Here is a 27809-nt window from a genome sequence, read left to right as displayed (position 1 = left end):
GAAAAAGCTAAGAGAGCCTCAGGACTCGCACCACCAGGTTCAAGAACAGTTACTACCCCTCGATTATCAAGCTCTTGAATAAAAGGGGATAACTATACTCATCTACTGAGATGTTCCCACAACCGCTTTAAGGACTCTTTATTTCATTACTTATTGCTATTTATTTATATTTACATTTGCGCAGTTTGTTGACTCCTGCGCTCTGGTTGATCTTTCATTGATGCTGATACACTTACTAGTCTATCTATTTGCTGACTATGGCCACAGGAAAGGTGAATCTCAGGGAGATATATGGTGACGTGTGTTTAATATTTCAACAATTCCATTTAATATCAGAGAACATATACAATATACAACCTGAAATTCTTGTTCTTCACAGACATCCACAAAAACAGAAGAGTGCCCTGAAGAATGAGTGACAGTAAAAATGTTAGAACCCCAAAGCCCCCCTCCCATGCACAAGCAGCAGCAAAGCAGAGTAATATGTATTTTAATACTAACATTTACTTTGACCTTGACTTTGACATGCTCTTAGGCTTTTGTATCTTCTGGCCGGTGGGAGAGGATAGGAAGGGTCCTTTATTATATGGCGGTTTTACCGAGGCAGCAGGGAGTGGAGATGGAGTTAGTCAGGGGAGGGTGAGGGCAGGAATGAACCTTGGCCCATGTAAAGCACATGGACACTGGCTTTTCAGTTTCCTCAGAGAACCACAGGGACCAACCCGACCACCACTGATTCACACACCTTTGTAGGTTCCCGGCAAAGTCTAGTTTAATAGGGTTCCCACACTATGTGTGTGTCGTTCCGCAAGCCAGTTCAGTCTGTATGTGACTCCCTACCAGATACTAAACCTTTCACTCTGAAGTCAAAACAGAAAATGAAGGAAACACTCGGCAGGTCAGACAGCATCCATGGAGAAGGGAAGAGAGTTAATATTTCAGGTCAATGATCTATGATCTGATCACTATACCAGATGATCTAATACCCCACTCTGAGGCTGTGTAATACCACTTCAGATGAGTTACTGAGCTGGGTAACACTGCTCACTGATACAACGGAAACTCAGGGTGAACTCATCAGAGTAACAGGCACACGTCTCCCAAGTGCCAGTCCATTTCTGAGTGTTTCCTACCCTCTCTGCAGTCCACGTCTGAGTGTTTCCTACCCTCTCTGTAGCCAGCAGCCTCCAACACGTGTTTTGCTCTTTGCAGCTGGGAGCCAATTGAGAAGTACATCAGTGAACAGTACGAGAAGTTCCTGAAGGAGGAGGCGAACATCTCGAGGAAGAAACGTATTCCCGACACCCGCGTGCACTGCTGCCTCTACTTCATCTCCCCCACTGGGCACTCGTATGTATAAACAGTCCAAAACCCAAATCCCCCAACCCTAGCCTATCACTAACTTCTATTGCAAGGGGTTACAAGGTCTACCAATGTGTATGTGCCATGCATTAACGAAAATCTTTGCAAACTTTACGAGACAACTCTGTCCGTATCAGGTTCCACTCCGAATAGGAATGAGTTTTTCATGAAACTGGAGTAATTTCATTCGGATGCCACACACAAAATGCTGGAGGAACTCAGCAGGTCAGGCAGCATCTAAAGAAGGGAATAAACAGTCAACGTTTCAGGCCAGACCTTTCTTCAGGACTGGAAAGGAAGGGAAAAGATGCCAAAAGAAAAAGTTTGGAGAGGGGGAAGGAAGATAGCTAGAAGGTGATAGGTGAAGCTAGTAAAGAGCTGGATGGGAAGGAATCTGATGGGAGAGGAGAGTGGACCATAGGAGAAAGGGAAGGAGGAGAAGACCCAGGAGGTGAGAAAAAGTAAGAGGCCAGAGTGGGGAATAGAAGAAGAGGAAAAGGGGAGGGAATTGTTTTTTACCGGAAGGAGAAGACCATATTCATGCCACCAGGTTGGAGACTACCCAGATGTAAAATAAGGTGTTGCTCCCCGACCCTGAGAGTGGCCTCATCTCGGCACAACAGGAGGCCAGGGACTGACATGTCAGAACAGGATTGAGAATGGAATTTGGATTTTCATTTGGATGTTGCCATCAGTGCTGAAAGTGTGTAAAATCTGGGCCATCCAGTTGAAAGCAAGCAACTCCAGGAGTGAAAGGATGGGATAAGGGTTGAACCGAAGAACTAGACATTGTGAATAAAATGACCACAAAGAACACGAGATCCTGGAAATCCAAACCAACACATACAAAATGCTGCAGGAACTCAGCAGATTGGGCAGTATCTATGGAAAAGAATAAACAGTCGACAATTCAGGCAGAAGCCCCTCTTCAGGACTAGAAAGAGTCCTGCATTACTAAATGACAATAAAAGAGGACTGCGCATCCTCATAACCTTAAAAAAAAGGGCTAGAAGACAACAGAATAGCTATAAAGATGTAAAGCAATAGGAGCAGGAGAGAAGGGGAGCTTCTAAAACACAGTGCTTCTGTGGCGATGCGCACTGTGCTGACCATGAGGGGGTGGGTACGGGTACAATCCGAAGCTCACCAGAAGAATCTTCACAGTGGGAATGTTTTCAGGCCTGAGGGGGAAGGTGACCAGTTGGAGTCCTTGTGCATTCATCTGCATGGGCATTGCTTATACCAAGCCAAACAAAGGAGGGTACCTCTCACTGGCCAGCTCTACAGGTAACCATGGCCAGCATCACAGAAAGTGTGGAGGGGGGTTGGACAATCCCTTGTCTCTGAGGGGTGGAAGAAAAATCAATCGAGGATGCTCCCCCAGTGCATGGGGATGAGTGGAGAAGGGGTGGCTCCCCCTGGTGGTGTTTAGGATGAGGCCTGTACCGGGAGGACGTGGAAGCAGCATTGCGGATATTGGCGGTGACAATTGCATTTCTTCTTGCAGCCTGCGACCCCTGGACATCGAGTTCATGAAGCGCCTGGGAAAAATAATGAACATCATTCCCGTCATTGCAAAAGCAGACACGATGACTCTGGAGGAGAGGCACGATTTCAAACTGAGGGTGAGTTTGCTCCAACCTTGTCATGAGCATCTTTAATTCCGTGCCACCCCACTCTGTGATAATGCAAGGGTTACCCTTGGCTGCCCTTATCCAGGAACTTGACCACTATGTTAAGAGGTAAAGCAGGTGGAATTTTGAACTTCATAAAAGAAGTTATCAGGTCATCCTGTTTTGGTAACCCTACATAAGGAAGGATGTCAGAAGCCCCTTGAGGGAGCATGCTCATCTACAAGGATACTTCCAATACAGGAAGAGTTTAGTTATCAGGTCAGCTTGGAGAACCAGTAAGATGAAGAGAGAACAGTTTAGAAAATATGAGAAAAATAAATCTATTTCTCTAAGGGACCACCTTTAAGGCTCTGGATAACAGTGCGGAGGGAGACAAGGAGACTTTTTTTTTACAATGAGTAGTTAACGGTCTGGCTCTGACTGCTATAGTAGTGCTGAAAACAGTCAGAGCTTTGAAAAGGGAGCCAGTTAGCTTCTGAGAGGGAATAATTTGTAACTGTGCAAAAGCTGGAGGTTGCCATTACTGAACTTGCTCGTGTAGGAGCTGGCATTGATTTGCTGGACAAAATGGCCGCTTTCTATGCCAACATGGTCTGATTCCACCTTGTCCAAAAGCATTAATATTTTCAAAACATTTCAGAATACTTTACAGTTTGCTGTTTTAGTGTTAAACTCCTGTGAGTAATATTTTAACATATCCTACTAACGTGCTAAAAATTGCATTCAAACATTGCAGACAGGGTTTCTGCCAAATATGGTGTGTTGCCATACATGGACATGCTGCACTTTATTAGATGTGATATACCTATTTTGATAAAAATCAAGAAAACTAGATGTTGAAAGTCTCAAATAAAAACAGAAAATGCTGGAAATACTCAACAGGTCAAGCAGCATCTGTGAAGGGAAAACAGAATTACGTAATGTTTTGGGTCATTCTTTAGAATTCCCCAGTATTGATATTATCAGACCTGTCATATGTTAAAAAAAGAACTTGTGATCTTCCAAGCTACCTCATTGTGGCCCTTGCACCTTATTGTTTGCCTGCACTGCGCGCGCTCTCTGACTGTAACACTCTATTCTGCATTCAGTTATTGCTTTCTCTTTAAGCAACACACATCAAAGTTGCTGGTGAACGCAGCAGGCCAGGCAGCATCTCTAGGAAGAGATATAGTCGACGTTTCAGGCCAAGACCCTGCGTAAGGACTAACTGAAGGAAGAGTTAGTAAGCTCTTCCTTCAGTTAGTCCTGACGAAGGGTCTCGGCCTGAAACGTCGACTGTACCTCTTCCTAGAGATGCTGCCTGGCCTGTTGCGTTCACCAGCAACTTTGATGTGTGTTGCTTGAATTTCCAGCATCTGCAGAATTCCTGTTGATTGCTTTCTCTTTGATATTTTTGTGTCTGGAATAATCTCTGTAGATAGTCCAGAAGCAATAGCTTTTCATGATATTTCAGTACATGTGACAATAATAATTCAGCACGAGAGAGCAAGTTGGAGGCAGGCATTGAAGCTGTTAGGGAGTCGAGGGGTGTGGGGAGAGAATGGGAAAGTGGTACTGAGATTGCTGGGATTGTCTGTGATGTGACCGAAGGGAGGAGCTATTTCTGGGGGCTGATTAGCCTATTCCTGTTCCTTTTTATTCAGTTCCTGTAAAAGTGACCTGTACATGTTGTAGGTGCTAAGCCTTGTTCGTACATACCTGTTGCTTTCATCTGCATGTGTCAGTGGAAGACATCATCAATTGGTGATGAGGTTGGGATAGCATTTCGGCAGAGAGAAAAAGGAGTTTTCTGCGTTTCTGGGTTTTAGTGAAAAGCCAGTACCACTTGTAGTGGGACAGCGGAGGAGATGAAGCCTCAGTCTGTGAGTGTTGTTCTCTTGGGAGCTTCACAGGGTGTTGCGGGGTAGGACTGCAGTACAGACAACAGCCAGCACCACAGGGAACGTGTACTGGCACAACCTTTACACAGGGGGCATGTGGCACGATCACGCTCCAGGGCAGCAGACAGGTTTGCGAGAGTCCTGGCACTTGCTAAATGCAGGAACTGTGTTGGAAAGGACCAAGTCCATGGATCAATGGGTCAAATGGGGAAGCTGCGTGTGACATCATCTGGGCACCAGTGAGATCTGAGGAAGAAGTGATGGCTGCTTTGTTTTGTTATGGTCAGAAGCTCAAAACTTTCAGAAAGGCTTCAGGATCCTGTAGGATATGTACAGCGCCCATTTCTCATGGCCAAAGATGCATAGAGTTTGTTGAAGGTGCAGATCACCACTGTGGGCGTGGACATGGCCACAAAACCCCTTCCACAAGGGCAGAAGGGGGTGTAATCGTTTACTGGTCCCAATGGATAGTGATGCCAAGTGGGGCAGCCAAGGGCACAGCCTCAAAGTAAAGGCAGCTCAAACTGAGATGAAGAAGAATTTCTTTGGCCAGAATCTGAGGAACTCGTTGCCTCAGGTGACTGTGGAGACCAAGTTATTGAGTGTTTAAGGCAGAGGTCGATGGGTTCTTGATCAGTAAAAGGGTTAAAGGTAATGGGGAGAATGATTGAATAGTGGAGCAGACTCAACAGCAGCGGTCCCCAACCACCAGGCCGCGGACCGGTACCAGGCCGCGAAGCATGCGCTACCAGGCCGCAAGGAAACGATATGATTTGGCGATATGAGTCAGCCGCACCTTTCCTCATTCCCTCTCACGCCTACTGTTGAACTTGAATGCACGTGAGGTCATTACGCATGCAAGGTCATTACCCGTGCATCATCCATGTCAGCGCTGGAAGGAGATCAACTCCTCGAGCTTGCAAATGATGACGGGCTAAAAAGTATGTTTGACATAACATCTCTACTGGCATTCTGGATCAAAGTCAAGGCTAAATATCCTGAGATAGCCATGAAAGCACTGAAAACGTTGCTTCCATTTCCAACATATCTCTGCAATGAATGTAACGAAAACTAAATTGCGGAATAAACTGGACATAAGGAACCCCCTTCGAGTATCGCTGTCTCCCATCACCCCTCGATGGCACCGTCTTGTTGCAGGGAAACAAGCCCAGGGCTCCCACTGATTCAGCGATACTGGTGTGTTGCAATGATTTTCTATGTTCATACGGGGGAAATATGTGCTGTGTGTTTAATATCCAAACGTTACTCAAAATGTTAGGATGCTTTTGACTTATAAGTGACTTATATAACCATATAACAATTACAGCACAGAAACAGGCCATCTCTGCTCTTCTAGTCCGTGCCGAACGCTACTCTCACCTAGTCCCACTGACCTGCACTCAGGCCATAACCCTCCATTCCTTTCCTGTTCATATACCTATCCAATTTTTCTTTAAATGATAATATCGAACCTGCCTCTGCCACTTCTACTGGAAGTTCATTCAACACTTACTTCAAGCTCCCCTGTCCTCCCCTGATAGTTGATAATATCACTATATTCATGTGAGGAAAATATGCGCTGTGTGTTTAATATTAAATTCATTAGATAAACCCCTTTAGAAACGAAATTGAATGTATTAGCCACTTATTACCTATATTCTGGTCATGATTAAAAGCCCACCCCCCCCCCGAACAGAATCACCAAAAACGATTTGTAGAAAAAAATCGGCACGTACACGCATGTGCACACTGGTGCCTGCGCAAGGCTTCATGGTCATTGTAGTCTTACTCGGGGTAAACACAACGTATTTGACTGCTACTCTTGTCCGTTGGCAACCCTACCCGCCCCCCCCCCACCCCGGGTCTGCCGGTCCGCAAGAATATTGTCAATAATAAACCGATCCGCGATGCAAAAAAGGTTGGGGACCTCTGCTCAACAGGGATGAACGGCCCTGCTCCTGTATCTTATAGGTTTATGAACAACCTGTCAGAGTAGTCTAAGAACCCTTGAAGAAGCAAATTCTCAAAGGATTCATTTCCTTCAGTGTGAAACCTGGTTGAACAGAATTTTCCATCACAGTGTAGGGATGCGCTGGAGAGCTGCCGAGGCAAAGGGTGAGCTGTGCATGACGGAATCTTACAGAGGGAGTGGAGCAGTCACAGCACTGACAGAGACACTGGGCTGGAAGGGGCTGCTGGCGAGCCAGTGTGTCCATAGGGAGCGCCGGAGCTGGGCTCTACACATCAGTACGTTCTCGCCTTTGGAACCTGCACACCACCCTGCAGTGGTCTGGAGTGCGCTGAGTGTCAGGTGCTTGTCATTTGTCCAGTGAATGCAGAGCCTGAGCTGATGGACTGAATACACTTACAGTTTAATTGTAGCCCAGCTGGCATGTCTAACACAGTCCCATTTGAATGGGTCCTCAACTTCCATTTAATAAGTTTCTTGTTTATTTTTCTTTATTTCTTTGTTTATGTTTATTTAATTAATTAGCTGCAGTTCATTTTGCTATTGAACAATAGTTAAAAGATGGTGAAGGTATTTAATTTTTGGTAAAGGTCTGCATGTTTTAAATTGTTTATGAACATCCCTGTCCTTGGCCATCAGTGATGTTCAGAAACTGTGAAAAGCCCTTGCTGTCAGAATGCCATGATGTTGGGGCCTTCCTTCCAACCATCTCAGACCCCAGAGCTAGTGTTGGGGCAGGGGCTAACCACGAGACTCAAACTTCACGTGGGCTCGAGAGGGAGAAGTCAAGTCAATGTCGATCCATGAGTTTAGATCCTCCCGCCAAAACAAATAAAATCTCAAAACAAAGATTTTTAAAAATGCAGATGCTAGAAGTCTAAAGTGCTGGAAACACTCAGCAGGTCAGACAGCACCTGTGGAGAGAGAAACAGAGTGAATGTTTGTCTGAAAACCTTCAAAAAAAAAGAGCCAGAGAAAAGATAAAATAAGCTGGTTTTAAGCTGCAGGAAAGGTGGGGCACAGGTGAATAGAACAAAAAAATGTATTTTATAAGACGAGATCATTGTTCTTTGTGTTATATGTTGCTCATGGAAGGTGGTAGGACATTCCCAGCAGGATCGTATGACATTCCCAGCAGGTTTAGCTATAATATAGAGTTGTTGTTTGCAGATAAAGGTAGCAACTCATTCGGAATGATGCCAGGATCTGAAGTGATCGAGAGATGTCTGCTCTGAAATGGCAGAGAGTTATATTTAGATTACAAGTCAGATTGTTCCTGCTACCTGTAACTGTACCCTTGACACCTCTATAAATATCACAGTGTTGAACAACAGCAGAGTTGGCAATGTTCAAGGTGACTGCGGAGAAGGTCTGTGAGCACAGGCACGTTGGCAAGTTCAGAAGTGAATGTGGATATGGAGGGAATACACTGGAATTTGTAAAACCCCCCCCCGCAAGAATGAATCTGCAGTTTGTTGATCGTAAAGAACACTCAGTGACCACTTTATTAGGGACAGGAATGAAACTTGGTGTTGCCTTCTGCTGCTGTAGCCCATCTACTTCACGGTTCAATGTTTTGTGCACTCAGAGGTGCATTTCTGCACGCCACTGTTGTAACGTGTAGTATTTGAGTTATTGTCACCTTCCTGTCAGCTTGAACCAGACTGACCATTCCTCTCTCATTAACAAGATGTTGTCACCCACAGAAATGCCCCTCACTGGATATTTTTGTTTGCTTTTTAACACCATTCTCTGCAAACTCTAGAAGCTGTTGTGTGTGAAAATCACAGGATATCAGCAGTTTCTGAGATATTCAAACCACCCCAGCTGGCAGCCACAATCATTCCACTGTCAGAGACACTTAGATCACAGCCCTTCCCCATTCTGATGTTTAGTTTGAAAAACAAATAAACCTCTTCACTATGTCTGCATGCTTTTATGCATTGAGTTGCTGCCACGTGATTGGCTGATTATATGGAATTTATTTGCATTAACAAGCAGGCAAACCTAATAAAATGGCCGCTGACTGTATTAAGTTTGAGTGATGTATATAAATATAAGTAGTTTATTGAAAAAAGATTATGCCTTTTATAAAAGGAGGTATATGGTGTACTTTCATATATAGATGGTCTATATCTTCACCGGAGGGAGGCATGACATACTAACTTACTAACTAACTTACTGACTTACTAACAGTCCCAAGTACAATCTGTACAAGAAAATTTGCTGAGTTCAACTGTTACCCTGCCACGTTAACGAACTGTTCTTTTGAGATCCATTGCATCGGCTGGTATGTGTTTGTTAACAAAAATGTGACAAAGAGAATCAAATTCCTCTGCCCAATGTTCAATGGCCAATGTAGCTGTGACAATTTGTCAGAGCAGAGTATTGGTGTTGACTCCTGGTGCTTGAGTCACAGCTGCTGTAGGATTGGAGCTTTATGGCAGAGCAGACTCGATGGGCTGAATAGCCTTATCCGCTCCTATATCTTATGGCCTACTCTTTGTTCATTCATGGATGGGCAAGGCAAGGTCAAGGTTATTGACCATCCCTAACTGCTCCTGAACTGAATGGATTCCCAGGCCCGTATACCCATCTGGGTTGGCAACTTTCCTTCTCTGAAGAGCCGGGCAGGTTCTTACAACCTAGTGATTCACAGACCTCAACACTGAGACAAGCTTTTTATTCCGGATTCATTTTAATGTAAAGTCCCCTTCTGTGGTGGAAATCAGATCCACGTCTCCTAATGGGTAAGTCAAGGCTCAGGATACTTGAGCAATGTACTATGGTCCCTGAAACTAGCCCATCTTTTCCTGAAACTCTGCAGCCCACCTCTTAGCACCATTTCCTGGTACGACAGCCAACAGTGATTCTCTTTGTCCTTCTAACATAAGGTCCGGAAAGAGCTGGAGGCAAACAATATTGAGTTCTACCCGCAGAGGGAATTTGATGAAGACATGGAGGATAAGATAGAGAACGACAAGATCAGGGTGAGTAGGAATCCATTTCCTCCACACGTTGGGCTGTACCTGTCAGGTAAACATCAACGAGATGTGTACACAGCTGTGCAGTTGAATACAAATGGCTGTGGAGGTCAAGTCATTGGGTATAATTAATGCAGAAGTTGATGGGCTCTTGATTAATAAGGGCATCAAAGATTATGGGGAGAAGGCAGAAGAATGGAGTTGAAAGGGATAATAAATCAGCCATGATGGAATGGCAGGGCAAACTCAATAGGCTAAATAGCCTCACTCTGCTCCTAAGTCTTGTAGTCCTGTGATAGATATGTGAGGGTGTAGCAAATACAAGTGTACTCAACAGCAGAAGTAATAACATTTGTGTTATTCAAACCACCTGCCAGGGCTCAAATTCTGAGGAATGGGATCTAGATTGGGTTGTGATTGTCCTTTCTATTCATTTGGTCAACTTCAAGGAACTCAAGCCAGCAACCCCAAAGGTAAATGAACCAGGTTACGGATGTGCAGACACCAGAGAGATGGCAGATGCTGAGAACATGGAGAGACCCTCAGGTTATGGGTAGATCACTGACTCTGGAGCTCACTCACTGACAGGTCATGGGTGGAGATCAGTGCCCCTGCACCAGCAGTGTGGGATGTCAAAGCATCTATATGTTGTATTCACAATAGTACTGGAACTAAATCTCAGACAAGTACAGACACAGACGTCACCAGGTCTTGCTGTTATTGTAACCAATTCTAGGATGAATTTCAAGTGGATTCCAAACCAGAGAGATTTAGTAATGGTGAAATACTCGTCGTTGGCTGCTGGCAGCAGGTAAGTGTGACGGGGAGCTGGTCTGTCTCGGATGACGAGCACCAGGAGGAGAGTGCAGCCAACAGCTGATCCTGCCACGGGTTCAGCCCCACCAATGAGGCGTGAAACTCCCGCAGTAATCTCTCTCTACCTTCTCCACATGGTGATGGGTAGCCTTGAGTGCTCTGCATGTAGGATCCACTTCTGGCGAAAGTCACCACATAAGGCACTCGCTGAGCAGTTTGGCACCTCTGCTGGCTTTATTGCGGGTTTTCTGTCACACACCATTAATGACATGCTTTCCTCTGTCCCGCAGGAAACCATGCCATTTGCCATCGTTGGCAGTGACACCGAATATCAAATAAATGGGAAACGAGTGTTGGGAAGGAAAACTCCTTGGGGGATCATCGAGGGTGAGTGCTGGGAAGAGATCTTCTTCCAGTGCCTTTGCAACGTATTGAGTCACTGATACAAATCCTCTTAATGGGTAACTTCTCTCAACAATGTTTGCCAGCTACTATCTCAGCTGGGAGTTGCCTTGTTCCCTTGTTTAATCAATGTTATAACATTTCTTTCCTTTCACTCTAAAGGCAAGTTCCTCTTCCCTCCAAACTCAATGAGCTCAGAGCTCACCCCGTGGAAAATACAGCTTATTTCTCAACCTCAGCCTGAGAACACTTTGACTTCCCTTTCCCAGTACATTTCAAACTCGTATCTTATCATCAGTCAATCCCCATTACTCCAGGTATCCACTGCCATGGCCAATATTCTTCATCTTTGACGGTGGAGGGTTTCTCAGTTGCCACTTCTGGGGTCTGAACAGTCTCACCTTCTAAACCAGTCCTCACTTTCCTAAGGGAGTTGAAGCTTCCACCCAGGGGAGGAGCTACCCTCGTCCAAGTATTCTTGGCTAGATATTCAGGTTCAGGTCCACAGCAGCTCACCTCCTAGCACCTCTAGATGATGGTCTTTTTGGGGGCTTGTGTGGTAGGTGGTGTAAGGGGGGGACAGGTGCTTTCTGATGGAATGAGTGAAGGGAGGGGGAAGGGGAAGGGTTGATGATTTCTTGCTGCTTGTGCCTGGGAGAGATGGGCAGGCTTTGGAGTTCTAACATTTTCCTGTCATTTATTCTTTGGGGGTTTTCTTCTGTTTTGTGGATGTCTGTGAAGAGTAAGGATTTCAAGTTGAATACAGTGTACGTTCTCTGATAGGGAATTGTAACTACTGAACTATTGAACCACATCCTAATCACTACCCCTACAGTGTAACACCACTGTCAATTGGCTTTTCAACCCTGCGCAGCTTCACTGCCAGAAACCATCACCCACCACCCATTCCCATTCTGACATGTCAGTCCATGGCCTCCTCTACTGCTGCGATGAGGCCACACTCAGGTTGGAGGAGCAACATCTTGTATTCCGTCTGGATAGCCTCAAACCTGATGGCTTGAATGTTGATTTCTGAAACTTCCGGTAGTTACTCCCATCCACCATCACCATTCCCCATTCCTGTCTCCCTCTCTTACCTCATCTCCTTACATACCCATCACTTCCTTTTCCAGCCCTTCATCTCTTTCACCAATCACTTTCCCAGCTCTTTACTTCACCATCTCCCCCTCTACTGGTTTCATATATCATCACCCACCTTGTACTTCTTTCTTCCCTCCCCCACCTTCTTACCCTGACTTCTCCTCTTCCTTTCCAGTCGTGATGAAGGGTCTCAGCCCATAACATCGATGGTTTACTCTTTTCCGTAGATGCTGCCTGATCTGCTGAGTTTCTCCAGCAGTGTGTGTGTTACCTTTAAAAAGATTGCAGGAGGACACTCACGAATAATGTAAATATAGTCACTAGGTTTAGCGTAAAACCTCACCCAATCGGTACAGCTATAAACCCTTTCGACTCAACTGATATTGAAAAATTTACTCCGACCTCACAGAGATGTAGTTCCAAAGTGCAGGAACCAAACTTTCCAGGGTAGGTAACATTTCGAACCAAATGGGCAAAATGGAGAAGGAGGCGAGGTGGTCCTGACAGAAGGAAAAGAGGAAGAATGATAACTCAGAATATCCAAGAGTGCGACGGATTCAGACAGCAAAGGTGGAAAACATTGGTGGGAGTTGTAGACAAACCACCAAAGGATCCTGACGTCTCCTCCAGGATGTTAAGGAAATTACTGAAGCTCTATGAATGACACAATGACGTGACTCCAGCGATCCAGGTTCAATCCCAACCTCCGGCACTGTCAGTATGCACATTCTCCCTGTGACCACATGGGTTTTTTCTGCATCCCAAAGATGCACAGATTGGTGGGTGAACTGCCACTGTATATTGCCCCTGGTGTGTGGGTGAGTGGTGAAATCTTGGGGGGAAGGGGGCAGGGATTGATAGAAATGTGGGAGAATAAGTTTCAGGGAAAGTCAATGAGAAATGGGATTGGTCTATGGGCCAGCATGGAGTCGATGGGCCAAAGTTGACTCTTTCTGTGGGAAAGTATATTCTTCTGAGATTCCAAACTTTTGACACAGTTTGTTTGGGAACAGGGATCTGTGCCCTGTCAACATTGGCAGGAACGTTTCTCCACTGTGGATTAACTTACAGAGACTTTCGGAGGGGAGCTGATGGAGGACAAAATGGGCTGAGGCAGGATTAGTGCAAAAAAAGGTGCCTTTATTCCCAGAGCCGGTGAACAAAGGGCCTTTTTCAATGCCATATCTCACTGTGACTTGCAGCTGACCTCCTGACAGGTCACCAGCTCATCAGTTTCTAACCCGGTGCACTTTCATTCCTTCGGTTACCAACTCAAGCTGACACTTCAAGTAATTGTCTACGTTTCTTGTGCACAAACAGTGTGCCAATGGGTCACTACTGCATCACTGGCCTGACACTGCAAATATCAAGACAGCTTGAGGCCAGGTCTGGAAGTTAGAAATTGTTCATTTACTTTCGTATATTTTCATATAATTTCCCAATCTACTTTAGCCTTGAATCTAAAACTCACATGGTTTCCTTTATTTTTGGTTTAAACCGTTCTTAATCTTTATATAAAATTCCTTTGGCAGAAAGGGAACCTTTGTCTATGAGCAATGAACATCATTCCTTCTCAGTGTTACTGTTCCTATCACTACCATGTTCTCTTTCAGTCTCTCAGATTGAATAGGCCCCGTACTATGATGTAGAAAGCTGTACACTTTTCCTGGATCCTCAGTTCCCATCCACAGAGGTTGTAAGAATTCTGTTCCCGGTGGAAAATCCATTGCTGCCTTCTGAATTCCCAGATGTGTCTCACATAGTCACCTGCTCTCCCCTTTGACTGACCAGTTCCAAAGTACTGAATCCCTCTTGGAACTAAATACTGAGTGGGAACTGGAGTGGCCCAACCTCTGGTCCGAGCATTGAGCCGAAGTTCTTCAAACCACCAAGACCTGGTTACCATGCATCAGTCTGGTTTCCAGCAACACCGACATCCTTCAGCCCTGTCTTAGCAAGCTCAGCTTAATTTAGTTATATCATTATTTTATATATAAAGCCTCCCCTTTACTTCACTTCATCAGAGTACACACTGAATAGATGCTTCACTGCCCACTGTACAGGGGTTTCTCTGTGAAAATACTGCCACATTCTGACTGTTTTTCCCATTTCCCTCTAGTTGAGAACGTCACTCACTGCGAATTTCCTCTTCTCCGGGATCTCATTGTCAGGTAACAATTCTTTACACATGTAAGATTGAATTCAGAGGATTTTTATTGGCATTTTATAAATCTCTCTCCTGGTCTCTCTTACATATATCTCGTCCTCCTTTTCCCTTTTCCTAACCATTTCATTCTCTATATCATGATCTATGTTTCCCAATCTCATCCTGTTCTGCAACCATCTCTCCCTTTCACTATTTTCCCCTCTTTCTCATCTTCTTTACCCTTCCAACATTTTTGCCTTTCCTCCTCGTGCAACGTATCTTTTTGATATTTTTGGACTCTCCTCTGCTTCTCTCTATCGGTTTCTTCCCAAACCGGCGTAACTCTCTTGCTACTTTCTCTTTCCTCTACTTATGCCCTCCTCTCATCCTGACCCTTGCCACCTTTGGTATCTCCAACTTCTCTCCACCACTGTCACTCTGCCCCTTTCCTGGCATCTCCTATGGTGCCCTCACCTTGTAGGACCCACCTTCAGGATCTCAAGGAGGTGACCCACAACATCTTCTACGAGACTTACCGGGCAAAGCGGCTGAACGAAAACGGGAATCTCACCAATGACACGGAGGAGGTGCACGAAAGTAACCTCTGAACCAACAGAGACAAAACCACTCCTCTGCCTCAGAGCCGCGTGGAAAATCTGACTTTTATAAAAGGCGTATTGTAAAGGTACAAAGCAAAGACAAACCTACCACTCAGAGAGAGTGGAGCTCTTCAAAGATCAGCCCTTGCACATTTCCGAAGTGTTATTTTAAGAATGAACGTAATGTATATTGAATAGTTTATTTAATGTTAATGTTTCAATAGTTGTAAATGAGTTTCAGTAAACCTGCAGGACTGACAGTACTATTCCCTTTCACTGGATTTTGCCAGCTTGTGTTTTGTGAGGAAGGCCGGACACGTTCTTCCTTCCTCGTGTTCACTCAAGGGGACACACAGCAGAGCCAAGGTTCACACTGGAGTTTTGAACGAAAAGTTCCAGATACTGTTTCCAGTCTCACCCCAGTGTGACAACCTAGTTCGCTGAATGTTCTTGGGCGTTGGAATCGATCGCGGTGAACTGTTCCTCTCACTGCTGCTCACACACGTTTTCCAGCGCAAGTCTGATTAACAACGAGGACCCACAAAACTCATTTTGAATTAATCTCCTGTACGTGTTCCCTAGCCCAGGGATACAGAGCTGCAAACTCCTGGTGTCCAAACTGAGACCACTTACTGTAAAACCTTTCAGGGAGTTGAATTTTAAGGAAAGAATGTCCTTGGGTTGAAAATACATTTGTATTTTCCCCTATAAGTATAAAATAAAATATTAATCATATTCAATTTTGAAAACTGCATTCATTCCATTAAATACTCGATATTGTCTTAAACAGTTTTATTGCTTCAAGTTTAGCATTAAGAAGTCAACAGTAACTTAGTGGGGATTTGGAAATTAAATGTCAAGTTCCATCAGACCTAACTTTATGAGACAAATACCCCACCACCAATTTAGCTCCTTCTGAAACTACCCAGAAAGTATACTGACACCCGTTTTCACAGTGAAGCAGGATTCATCCTGAGAAAGATTTGGTTCCTCGCTGTGCTCACCAAACCAGCACAAGAGTGAAGCAGGGAGAGTACTCAATGTTCATCGGTGTAAACCTGCTGCAGCTAAGGAGTGGATCTTGTGTATTGGTGCTTGCAAAGCAGGACGTGGCATGGTAGGGTTTCCGTGGTAGGTCTCCCATCTGCTCGAAGGAAAAGAAGGCTGAGTGGTAGTGGGAGGTCCCAGCTCCCCATGAAGGGAAGACTACAACAGATGGGGAGCATCCTTCCAACAGCCTCCAGCATTTCTCTGTGGCTTGTGGCAATTTAACTGGAGGCACCAGTGTGATCAAGTAAACAGTGTGTTTGCCAGACCATACAGTGGGGAGGGGTGTGTTTCTACCATAGGCATCTTCAGCTCCTGTACGCCTGGCACCTACTGACAAACCCCAGCATCCCATACTGCCACAACGCCTCCAGCTCCTGTAACTCTCCCATCCCCTCTGAATGTCCAGGCTCCGTCTCCCACACCTGTCACCAAGCCCTACACTCCATCAAACCCCCTTCCACAACACCTTCAGTACTCTTATCCTCTCCATTCCTCAAAACCTCCAGCCTCTCCCGCAATGCCAACACTTTACCCGCAGTGCCTGCCCCACAACCTCCAAACTGTAACCCCCTACCACATGAACCCCTATCCCAATCCCTGCTGCGTCAAACGCCCCCCTTCCCTCTCCCCAATCCCTGCCACATCAACCACTCCCTCGCCAACTCCAACCCCTCTCCACCGCCAATCCAGATCACTGCTTCCTTCTTGGCAGTGTCCACCCCTACTGTCTCCACTCAGTTTGCTGTTCACTGTGCTGCATGTTCTGGAACATTCTTAGCAACATCTGTAGGTTAAATCTAGTCAATTAGCACTTGTGAGTGATGTGTATATAGAGTGGTGTGAATAAGTGTCATGTTTCTTTTATTCTTTCCAAGTGCATTTGTCCATAATACAGTGGCCACAAGTCCTGTGCCTTGGGGCCAGAGAGTTGCCAATTTTTCCTAATTTCTCTGTACTTCCCTTGAAGGTGTTTTTCCATGTTGATTTTTCTTCCCAATCTTCACCCCAGTGGACTTGAAATATCACAGTTTCATCTGAATCTAATGTCCTATACAATCTCCCACACAGGCTCATATCTGTACAGGGATCTGTGACTCCATGCCTTCTTGATTTCCAGCTGAAGTATAGTTAGTGTAGGCTGCAAAAACCCAGTGAAGATTGAGGATTGGACCTTGGATAGTTTGTTGCATTGACTCAGAACCTGGGATATCCAGGTGGGAGCAGGAGCAAGCATTCTGATTTCAGCAGCAGTTAACAATTTGTCTCAAGACTTGTCTGGAAACAAATAGTTCTGTTTCAAGTACGTGGGAGGGTGTGTTGCAGGCACTGGATTCTGAGAGGGAGGGAGAGTCACATGACTCTTGATTGAGATCAATACCATTTCCAATATTCCCATTCCAATCTTTCATCTAGTGAACCTTCACTAGAAGTGAATCAAGTATTGGGAATTTTCTAGTTAAGTTCCACAAATGTTTGGGAGATTGATGACATTGTGCAGAGGGTAGAGAGATAACAGAGGCCTTGATGAATCGTATGCCACTTAGACAACCACACACGTAGAAGGAAGGGTCTGTTCTTTATCAGATCTTCCCACTACCTGCATTGTTCAAAATGAGCTAGGTTTGTAACAACTGTCACTGGGCTTTGGAGAACACAATCCTCCAACAACAGCAATGTTTGTAGGTTAATTGGCCACTGTACACTTACCCGTGAGTTGGTGGGTGGTAAAATATGAGGGGAGTTAATGGGAATGTGGGGAGAATATCATGGAATTGGTGTGAATGGGTGTTTGATTATCAGCATTGATTTGGTGAGCCAAAGAGCCTGTTTCAGTCCTATCTGACTTCAGAAATGGGGCTCACTTGGGTGTGCTCCAACCATGCTGAAAGAGTGTTTGATAGTGCCAAGGGTGGTAGAAATCATCTGAATGTCCCCCTGCTGAAACTGTATGTTAGGCCAATATTAGACATTAGATTCTGTATTGATAAAAAGTTTATTCTAAATTATGTGTTAGTGATTGTGGTAAAGAATTGATCGATATATTTAGACTGATTACATTTATTACACTGCACTTTATCTGCAAATTACTTGATGAGTGAGACAAGCTAAGGAAAAGTTTTTCTTTAGATGTTGTACTTGTGGGTTATTAAATATTACAAGAGGTTGAATTACAACAGAGATTCCCAACCTTTTCCATGCTGTGGACCAATGCCATCAAGCAAGGGGTCCGTGGACCCCAGGTCAGGAACCTCTGAATTAAAACATCGAAGTTTCAAGTAGATTTATTATCAAAGTATGTATAAGTTATACAACCTTGAGGTTCATCTGCTTACAGGCAGCCACAAAACAAGAAACCCGAAAGAACCCAATTTTAAAAAAGACCAACACCCATTGTGCAGAGAGAAAGAAAAAAAAAATCATGCAAACAATAAAGCAAGCATTAAATTCAGAACAAAATTGAGTCCATACACACGAAGCTCAGAGTAGGTCCATAGCCTTAGTCTCAGTTCATCACAAATCGCAGTGAAGCTCACAAACGTTTGGTCTAACCAAGTTATTTAGTTTCATATGCTGCCTCCTGATACCCAACTCCATCTCATCCTATCAACAGCCTCCAGATTACATTCTGCTTCATGGACTAATCCAGCTTTCCTATAATGCACTTACACTATTTGCCTCAATCACTTCAGATTCTCCAACTCTATAAAGTCTCTGATATTGTAGGGTGCTCTACCCAGTTTCCAACTTCCGTCCTCTAGGCCAGGGGTTCCCAACATTTTTTTATGCCATGGACCCCTACTGTTAACCAAGCCGTCTGTGGACCCCAGGTTGGGAACCCCTGCTCTAGGCTGTAGTCTTACTTGTTGAAAAAGTTTTGGGTTTGGAGTTGTTTATCCAGAAATTGTTTATCACAGAATCTTAGAAAGTTATAGCACAGAAACAGACCCTTCAGCCCAACTTGTCCATGCCATCCGTGATGCCTATCGACACTAGTTTCCATTTGCCCACACTAGTCCCATATCCCTCTACTCCTTCCCTATCCAACTACCTGGCCAAATGTCTTTAAACATTGTTAGTGAATCTGTCTTCCCCCCCCCCCCCCCAATCTCCTCTGGCAGCTCATTTCAGATATTTGCCACCCTCTGTGGGGAGAGATCTGCCCTTCAGAGCTTCTCTCCTTAAACCTATGTCCTCTAGTTCTAGAATCCCATGACTTCAGAAAAGGATTTTAATTAATTATCTTTTCCCTCATAATGTTATAACCCTCTTTAAGGGCGACCCTTGATCTCCTACACTCTAATAAAAATAAACCCAGTTTATCCAATCTCTCCGAATAACGACCGTCCCTTCATTTCACACGACATCCTGGTGAATCTCTTCTGCACCCTATTTCCACCACATCCTTCCTGTAGAGTGGCCACCAGAACTGTATACAATACTCAGCGCAATATCCCACACAGCCCTCAGCAACGTTCTGTGGACCATTATTCTATAGGTTTATTGAGTATGCCCACAAGTAAATGAAACCGTGTTCTTTATTAATAAAATTTACTTTGAACTTTGAATTAAAAGTGCAACTAACCAATGTTTTCTACAACTGCATTATGACATGCCAACTCTTACACTCAATGCCTTGGCCATGAAGGTAAGTATAGCACATCCCTTTTTCTCAATCCCATCCACGTATCACAACTTTCAGGGAGTTATAGACCTGCACCCCAAGGTCTCTCCCTACGTCAATGTGCCTAAGCCCCCTGTCATTTACTCAGTGCCCCTAAAATTTCTGGCAGGTTCTTCTTAAGACTTCTCAATGTTTATTTAATAGTTTTAGTGTAGTTAGGATCGGGTCCAAAGGTGCTGAATGAGGAGCAGATATCTTCTTGGGAGGTATCATTAGTGTCACCTCGAGACAGGAGAAGTGACTTCCACAGGAAGGACATTCTACCTGTTGAGTGATTTGTAGAGGAAATGGTCCAAGGTTTAGGAAGGATCAAAGAGCAGCAGTTTCAGAAGAGAGGTACAGAGGCTTGAACTGGCCTTGGGGTGTCGTCAGGTGTCGGGAAGACAAGTTGTTCTTAAAGTGCCCTCTGATAATATAGACTGTCCTGGGCCGTGCAAAGTGGGTTGAGGAGCTCTTCAGATTTTATGGAATCATAATGTTGGAACAAAGAGCTTCCCATCTATTGAATGCCAACCTGGGTAAGGCATCTCCATGTTGAGAAGCATTTCTTTATAGACGGGACTGGAAGAAACGTGCTGAGTGGCACTAATGAATGAGACTTATGTTCAAGTGGGAGGTCGTTGGGTAAGACAAATACAGTACAATCCGAGTTCAATCCTGACCTCTGATGCAGGGTGCACACGTTCTCTCTGTGACTGTACAGTATGTGGGCTGGTAGGTTAACTGGCCCTAGAGTGTACATTTTCTCACTGTGACCGTACAATGTGTTGGCTGGTAGGTTAATTAGCCCTAGAATGTGGTCAAGTCTGGATGGAGTTGATGGGGCAGTGCAAAGTGTAAAATTGCATTAGATTAGCACCAGTGTAAATGGGTGGTCAACACAGATTTGATAGATCGAATACATCTGTTTGGTCTTGCAGACCCCATAACAAATTAATTCTACATATGTCTTCATAGCGACTAACAAGTTAAATCAGGGGTCCCCAACCTTTTTTGCACTGCGGACCGGTTTAATACTGACGATATTCTTGCGGACCGGCTGACGGGGGTCGGGGGGAGGTGGGTGGTGTTCAGGTTCAACAGTGCGTGACAGCGAATGAGGAAAGGTGTAGCTGACTCATATCGTTTCATATCGCCAAATCATATTGTTTCCTAGCATCCCGGTAGCACATGCTTTGCAGCCCGGTGGTTGGGGATCACTGGGCTAAATACTTTAAAGTTCAAAGTAAATTTTTTATTAAAGCGCATATATGTCACCATATACAACCCTGAGGTTCATTTTCTTGCAGGCATATCCAATAAATCCATAATGGAATAATAATTATAACGATCAATGAGAGGCCACACTAGTGTGGTTGTTCAACCAGTGTACAAAAGACAACAAACTGTCCAAATACAAAAAACAGCAATAAATATCGAGAACATGAGATGAGGAATCCTTGAAAATGGGTCCATAGGCTGAGGGAGCATTTCAATGATAGGATGAGTGAAGTTATTTCCCTTTGGTTCAAAAGCCTGAAGATTGAGGGCTAGTAACTGTTCCTGAACCTGGTGGTGAGAGTCCTGAGGCTCCTGTACCACCTTCCTGATGGCGGCAGTGAGAAGAGAGCATGTCCTGGGTGGTGGGGGTCCCTGATGATGGATGCTGCTTTCCAGCGACAGTGCTTAATGCAGATGTGCTCAGTGTAGGGGAGGACTGGGCTGTATCCACTACTTTTTGTAGGATTTTCCATTCAAGGGCATTAGTATTTCAATACCAGGCTGTGATGAAGCCAGTCAATATACTCTCCACCACACATCTATAGAGATTTGTCAAAGTTTTAGCTGTCATGCAGAATCTTTGCAAACTTGTAAAGAGGTAGAGGTGCTACTGTGCTTTCTTCATAATTGTACTTCCGATATTTCCACCATTCTCAAATTTTATTTCTGATTTCTGGTGTTTTGCTTTTGGTTCTCCGCTGTGCTTCCAGTATTGTGTAAGTTACAGTTTCCTTTTAATCACAAATCTTCCATTGAGATATTCTGCTCCTTCAGCTTTCCGGATAACATGTCACACCATGGTCTATAATCAACTCACACGCTGAGGTCAGAGGGAGAAATTTTACTTAGTTATACACCAGTATCCTCCTCCATTCATTGGCGTCTCCTGAGCCCCTACTGCTGTGCCATTAGCAGCAACGGATGTCCATTCCCTCATCTTCCACCCCTTCCCACTTTGTAAACCAATCCTTCAAGCTCCATCCATAACCAAGCTTCTCATCCCCTCCTAATTCTCCCTTTAGCTTCTATTCTGATTTTCCTTGTGTCTCTGTGAAGCTTTTTTACATTAGTGTCAGTTTATTAATGCAAACATTAATTATTAGATCCTTAAATGGGCATAATTCAGAGTGGTGAAGTTATAGCACATATCCGCCCTTTTGCCAAAATTAAAATTTTAGGTTAAGGAAGTTGCTGCTTTAGGTCACAGTAACCCTCTCGTGAATATATCCCGCATTCTTTTCTGCTTAATGACCTTCTTCCTACAACTTGGTGACTGGAAATGTACACAATTGTGCTGCTGTAGAAACTTGACCTTCACCCATATCACTTACTCCAACACTGCCTCATTGCACTTTAATGTCCCTGCTTTGTTTGGTTTTTTTTGAGATAATAAATCAGAAAATTGGATGGAAGTATTTGATTTGATTTCCCTCCCAGACAGTTTAAAAAGTCAAGGTCATATTCAAAATTAAAATCATGAAGGAAAACCCAACAGATGATAGTTAACACCGTGTTTGAATTGGGAAGTACTGAGAGAGGAGGACGTGGGGGGTAAGTGGTTCAGTAGTGGAACGGAGTAATAGCCAAGTGGAAAGTCACCAAGTTATGAGAAGAATGTCATTAAGCTGGAAAGGATGCAGGAATGATTCATGAGGATCTTACTGGGACTGGACAGCTTGAGTTACACTGGAAGTGTGGATAAGCTGTGACTTTTTATCCCTAGAGTGAAGGAGGCTAAAGGTTTGCATTATAGAGACGTGTAAAGTAGTGAGGGGCACAGACAAGGTGGATGGTCACAGTACAGAGGAGACTGAAACTAGATTTAAGGTGAGAGTGGGAAGATTTGAAAGAGAGCTGAGGGGAAAATTTTTCATGCAGAGGGTGGTAGGTATATGGAGTGCGTTGCCAGAGGGAGCTGTAGAGATGGGCACAATTCAATATTTAAAAGATATTTAGACAGGTACATAGATAGAAAGAGCCTAGTGAGATAGAGGCCAAATGCAGGCATCGGGAACTAGCACAGTATGACATCTTGGTCAGTTTGGATGAGCTGGGTCGATGGGCTGTTTCCATCTTGTCAACTCTATGGGTCTTTGACAATTGGGATATTTGTGTGACTATGTGGCAAGGCTTGGTGAGGTGGACAAATGTAGGCGTGGGATTATGTTATGATATACAAAACCTGATATGTATAAGTGGGAAGGCAACAACCATTGTTCAAAGGAGAAAGGGCCTGGCCCTACATTTATGAAGTGTGATCTCCACTTTGAATAGGTTTACGTCAGTATCATTCAGGGTAAAGTTTATACAAAGCTATTGAAAGAGATATTGGAAAGGATGACTAAAGTGTGATCAATGTGATGGATTTTAAGAAAAGTCTTAGAAAGGAGAAGAGATGAAGTGAGTTTGAAAGAGAAGTCCAGATTTGATTAGATCATGAGGTAGGACATTGTTATAAGGAGGAGAAGGTCATAGTAAATGAAAGTGGGACTGTAACATTAAGATAGTATTAAATGATATAATTGTGAGACTAATTATGAAGGCCGCGCTTTGTACATACTGTATGGGGTCTGGCTTTAAACTTGACACTCCAAAGGTTGAGGCTATTGTAAACTGTGTTTAAGTTTGGTACAAGATTTCCTTGGGTGAGGTTTGAGTTTGGTACTAAAGGTTGGTGAAAAATGTTGTTAAAAAGTGTTTAGCAAGGCCAAAATACATTTGGGGTTAGTACGAAATGTCTTCGGGTGGAGCAGCACTATTTGACTGATAGGGAGTCCTCCATGTGACATTTATTCTGGTGGGTATTTTTGTCACAAGGCTGGGCCTTCAGTTACTTTTGTTTTAATTCAGATTTCATGAACTCAACGTTCCCAATGTTTGTACTCATCTACTTGAGTTCACTTTTACGAATCTTGTCTTCGGACACCCACACTAGGGTCTGCTGATGGATGGCAACATGGTAGACTTTAAATTACAAACAGTAAAAGGTCCCTAACACACATGGGACCTGTGTCTTCCGATCTTCAGATCTGTCTGAGTTCTTGAAACCAGTTGTATGAGCTCTCCTTGTCTTCAATCCTTGGGTTCTGATGAGATGCTTTATTATAGCTTCTAATTGTACAATCAATGACTGACCAGAGGTGGGTCTGGTAAAGATGGGGATCACAAATTATAAAGCGATTAGATGTGTATTTTCATTAAAGTAAACAGTGGTGAGTTAGTAATAGATTATTCTTCACATATTCAAATAGTTTACCATTACCAGTAGTAATTAAAAGTGTTAGTTATGTCGAGTACAATCTGCTAGGTCCTGGTCATCTCAACTAACCACAAACGGGTTGGGAGAGACCTCTAGTTTCATTTGGAGTATGGCCAGTTTTAAGACTGTGAAATAAGAGCAGGAATAGGGGATTGGAGCCTGATGAATCCTGCAGTCACTCAATGAGATTTCAGCCAAACCAGTATTCTGGTGCACTTCCTTGCCTGATCCCTATGTCTCAAGATTCTTTCCGTGTCCAAAAATATATCAATATTAGTCTTGAGTGGATGCAACCATTCAGAATGGCCAGGAAACATCGAGAACTGATTGCTCTCATCCTCAAGGGAGGTCATTTGAGAATTCTGCAGTGGAACCTCTGACCTCGTCAGTTTCTCACAGGAATTCTGCCCAGGAGCCACTGACCTCAGTAGCCTCTCACTTTCAATATTCCATTTCACCAGTCCATTGGGACAAGAAAACATGTCCTCTCATGGCAGTAATCGGTGGAGAGTGACCCTCTCCCATAAATCATCAGAAAATTTATCACAGACAAAATTCAACCCATTCCCGTCAGACATAGTAGTTAATGAACCCTTGTTCCTGAGCTGATTTACGGAAAAGCCACAGACATTAACCAGAAATATATCTGCAAACTTTTTTTATTCATTCCAAGGTGTCAACATCATCACAAGACTAGCATTCTGTTCCCCATCTCTAACTATCCCTAAAACTGAGTGTGTTGCTAGGACAACAATTACAGATGACAGGGTCACCCACCTAGTTAACATGGGAGCAGCTGTCCCTCTGTAAAGGATGTCAGTGAACTAATGGGGTTTTACAACAATCTAATAGATTAATGCTCCCTTACTGACCTTAGCTCTACACTCTGAATTTATTTAATTAAGTAACTGAATTTACATTTTCTGATTGTCGCGGTGGGATTTCAACTCATGCTCTGGGGCCAGTACCCAGACCTCCCAATTAGGAGCTTTGTAACACTAGCATTATGGAACCTAACCCAATCCTGTTTCCTGTACAAATGGGATTGAATGGGAGGTAACTGGGATCCTGGGCACTCTCAGAATTATCTAGAGACCAGAATCCTATTGAGAATGGGCCAAAAGTGAAGTAAGGCAGCGAGGGGCCAAGGGCAAATCTCATGTTTACGTCAGACACTGCCTGTCTCCTCAACAGAACCAGGTTAGTGTGTCTAATTCTCTAGCCCTGCCATAACTGAAATCCCCTTCCCTGTTACATTGTGCTCCTGATTTAATATTGTTGACCATCATTGATGTTCTCTCTAGATATTGAAATATCACATTTGCCAAGCTTGTGTTCTGAGTATTTCCGAAAGATACTTAGTATATGAAATAAGAAATGTTGTACAGTTGTTGTATGTCCCTGTTTATTCTTATTTGTAAAACAAAATGATGCATTTATCATGGATGTGTTTTCAATGTGGACACAAGTACTTCTTGTGCTGTCGGTGGTAGAGTGGATTGTCCAGATATTGTTTAAGATCTATTGACTTTCTGCAATAAAATAACACAAATAAACTGCCACAAAATCATCTACAGGATGTGGTTTGCTTTGGTCGAAATAATTGGCAATTCTGAAGCATCTGTAAAATGGGTGTCATTCCCTGCTGACCTGCATCTACAATAAGCTGACAACTGAATTACCTGTGCCTCCGCTGTGTCGAAATCTTGTCTGGGGATTTCCAGCAAATGGTAACGAGAACTGGAATTCCTTACTCTGTGATGAAGTTCCTTGAGGTTAAGAGATTGCAGTAATTTTAAAGTACCCTGTCACCACCTCTCTCTCCATTTGAACCTTGTGTAAACTCATCATAGTCTGCTGACAATCTAATCAGACACCACTTCTGGTGATGGACTTGGTTCACATCTGTTCCTGGCAGCAGTGCTTTTGTGGTGAGAGATCGTCCTTTGAAGGTAAACCTCCACTCCCATAACTAACAGAAATCTGATGTAACAGTTTCACATTGCCCTCCACTGCAGGCCAAGGCACCAGTGTTCAGCTCTTTTTTCTCTTTTTCCTGTCTGAGCCATTTGATGCAGCTGTAAATGTCACCAGGTTATTACTTTGAATTGAATTTCAGGCAACTAAATACAATAGAGCAGTTACATTGAATTATTATTTTTCAATAAAATGTCAGGTGAAAGAGGGGAGAGTTCAGTGAAATTAACAAACACAAGAGGATACATTTTAGTTAGTGAAAATAAATTAGTAAGATTTTCATCACTGAACCAAACTTGTAGGACACTGATATTTACACATTATAAATTTTGTCCTGCAGTATTTTACACATTATATAGGAATTCTACTTGGAGCACTTTGCTCTAACTAAGTTGATTCTGCATTTAACCTTTTCCCAGCAATCTGTACCATCAGAGTCTCATTCCTTCATTCTCCATTTAACAGTACTCTTTCTTCCCAATAAGTCTGAATGGCATTGAATGCGATCTTCATTTATGGTATTTGCGCCATTTAGATTTAAGTAGGACACCCACATGGTTATTACACTGTGCTGGTTAATAGTCAATGCATACCTGATTCAATTTGTACTTGAAGGTGGGACGTGACATTCCTACTGAGACTCAGACAACTTATTTTCTCTGCCATAAGCACAAGGTTGGGAACATCATTGGCTCCTCGTGTCTAGTACGTCCGAGCTCCTAACTCACAGGACATTGTCCACAAACACAAAGCAAGTGCATTTTTCAAGGAAAAACTTGATCCACATTTTCCATGCAATGTTCCTCTTGGCTCGTTTTGATTTTAGGAATGATCTGGTGTTTGTGTCTGGGGGAAATTCAACTGTTTAAAGCACTTTTGATGACCACAGGCTGCATTTTCTGATTATATCCATTAGTCTCGTGAGACCATGGATTTGCGCCTTGGAAGGTTTCCAGGGCGCAGGCCTGGGCAAGGTTGTATGGAAGACCAGCAGTTGCCCATGCTGCAAGTCTCCCCTCTCCACGCCACCGATGTTGTCCAAGGGAAGGGCATTAGGACCCATACAGCTTGGCACCGGTGTTCTCGCAGAGCAATGTGTGGTTAAGTGCCTTGCTCAAGGACACAACACGCTGCCTCAGCCAAGGCTCGAACTAGCGACCTTCAAATCACTAGACGAATGCCTTAATCACTTGGCCATACACCAACGACGTCAGTGACTAGGTCACCAATATCTTGTGCATATAATTTAAATATAACTACCCTCCACTCACTGCATTTTTTCAGGAGAAATGACCCAGCCTTTACGAGGAGATGTTGCTGTAGGTTGTTTCCCCTGCTCAAGTTCCTGAACATCAATACCTCTGAGGACCTAACTTGGTCCCAACATATTGATGCAGCTATAAGGAAGGCAAGACAGCGGCTATATTTCATTAGGAGTTTGAAGAGATTTGGTTTATCCCTAAATCACTCAAAAACTTCTACCGACGTACCGTGGAGAGCATTCTGACTGGCTGCATCACCGTCTGGTATGGGACGGGGTGGGGGGCCACTGTACAGGATCGAAGTAAGCTGCAGAAATTTGTAAAATTAGTCAACTCCATCATGAGTACCAGCCTCCGTTGTGTCCAAGACATGTTCAAGGAGCGGGGCCTCTGAAAAGGGGTGTCCATCACTAAGACCCCCACCAC

At 43.9% G+C, this 27809-nt stretch overlaps 1 protein-coding gene across 4 annotated transcripts in view; it reads left to right on the top strand.

The window, feature by feature from the left end:
• LOC134353977 (neuronal-specific septin-3-like) overlaps positions 1 to 27043 on the top strand; it is a 51016-nt gene extending 23973 nt beyond the window's left edge. For 3 of the 4 annotated variants that reach the window (XM_063062593.1, XM_063062591.1, XM_063062590.1), the window contains exons 5-10: positions 1213 to 1350; positions 2870 to 2987; positions 9740 to 9835; positions 10936 to 11032; positions 14268 to 14319; positions 14776 to 27041. In XM_063062593.1, the coding sequence (XP_062918663.1) occupies positions 1213 to 1350; positions 2870 to 2987; positions 9740 to 9835; positions 10936 to 11032; positions 14268 to 14319; positions 14776 to 14902 (628 nt within the window). In that variant the 3' untranslated portion in view covers positions 14903 to 27041. Of the gene's footprint in view, positions 1 to 1212; positions 1351 to 2869; positions 2988 to 9739; positions 9836 to 10935; positions 11033 to 14267; positions 14320 to 14775 lie in introns of all 4 variants that reach the window. The other variant, XM_063062594.1, reaches the window with a different exon arrangement.
• The last annotated feature ends 766 nt before the right edge of the window (positions 27044 to 27809 follow it).

This window comes from Mobula hypostoma, chromosome 11 (assembly GCF_963921235.1).
Source record: "Mobula hypostoma chromosome 11, sMobHyp1.1, whole genome shotgun sequence".
Classification (NCBI taxonomy): domain Eukaryota; kingdom Metazoa; phylum Chordata; class Chondrichthyes; order Myliobatiformes; family Myliobatidae; genus Mobula; species Mobula hypostoma.
This window is presented reverse-complemented; position numbering and strand designations above follow the sequence as displayed.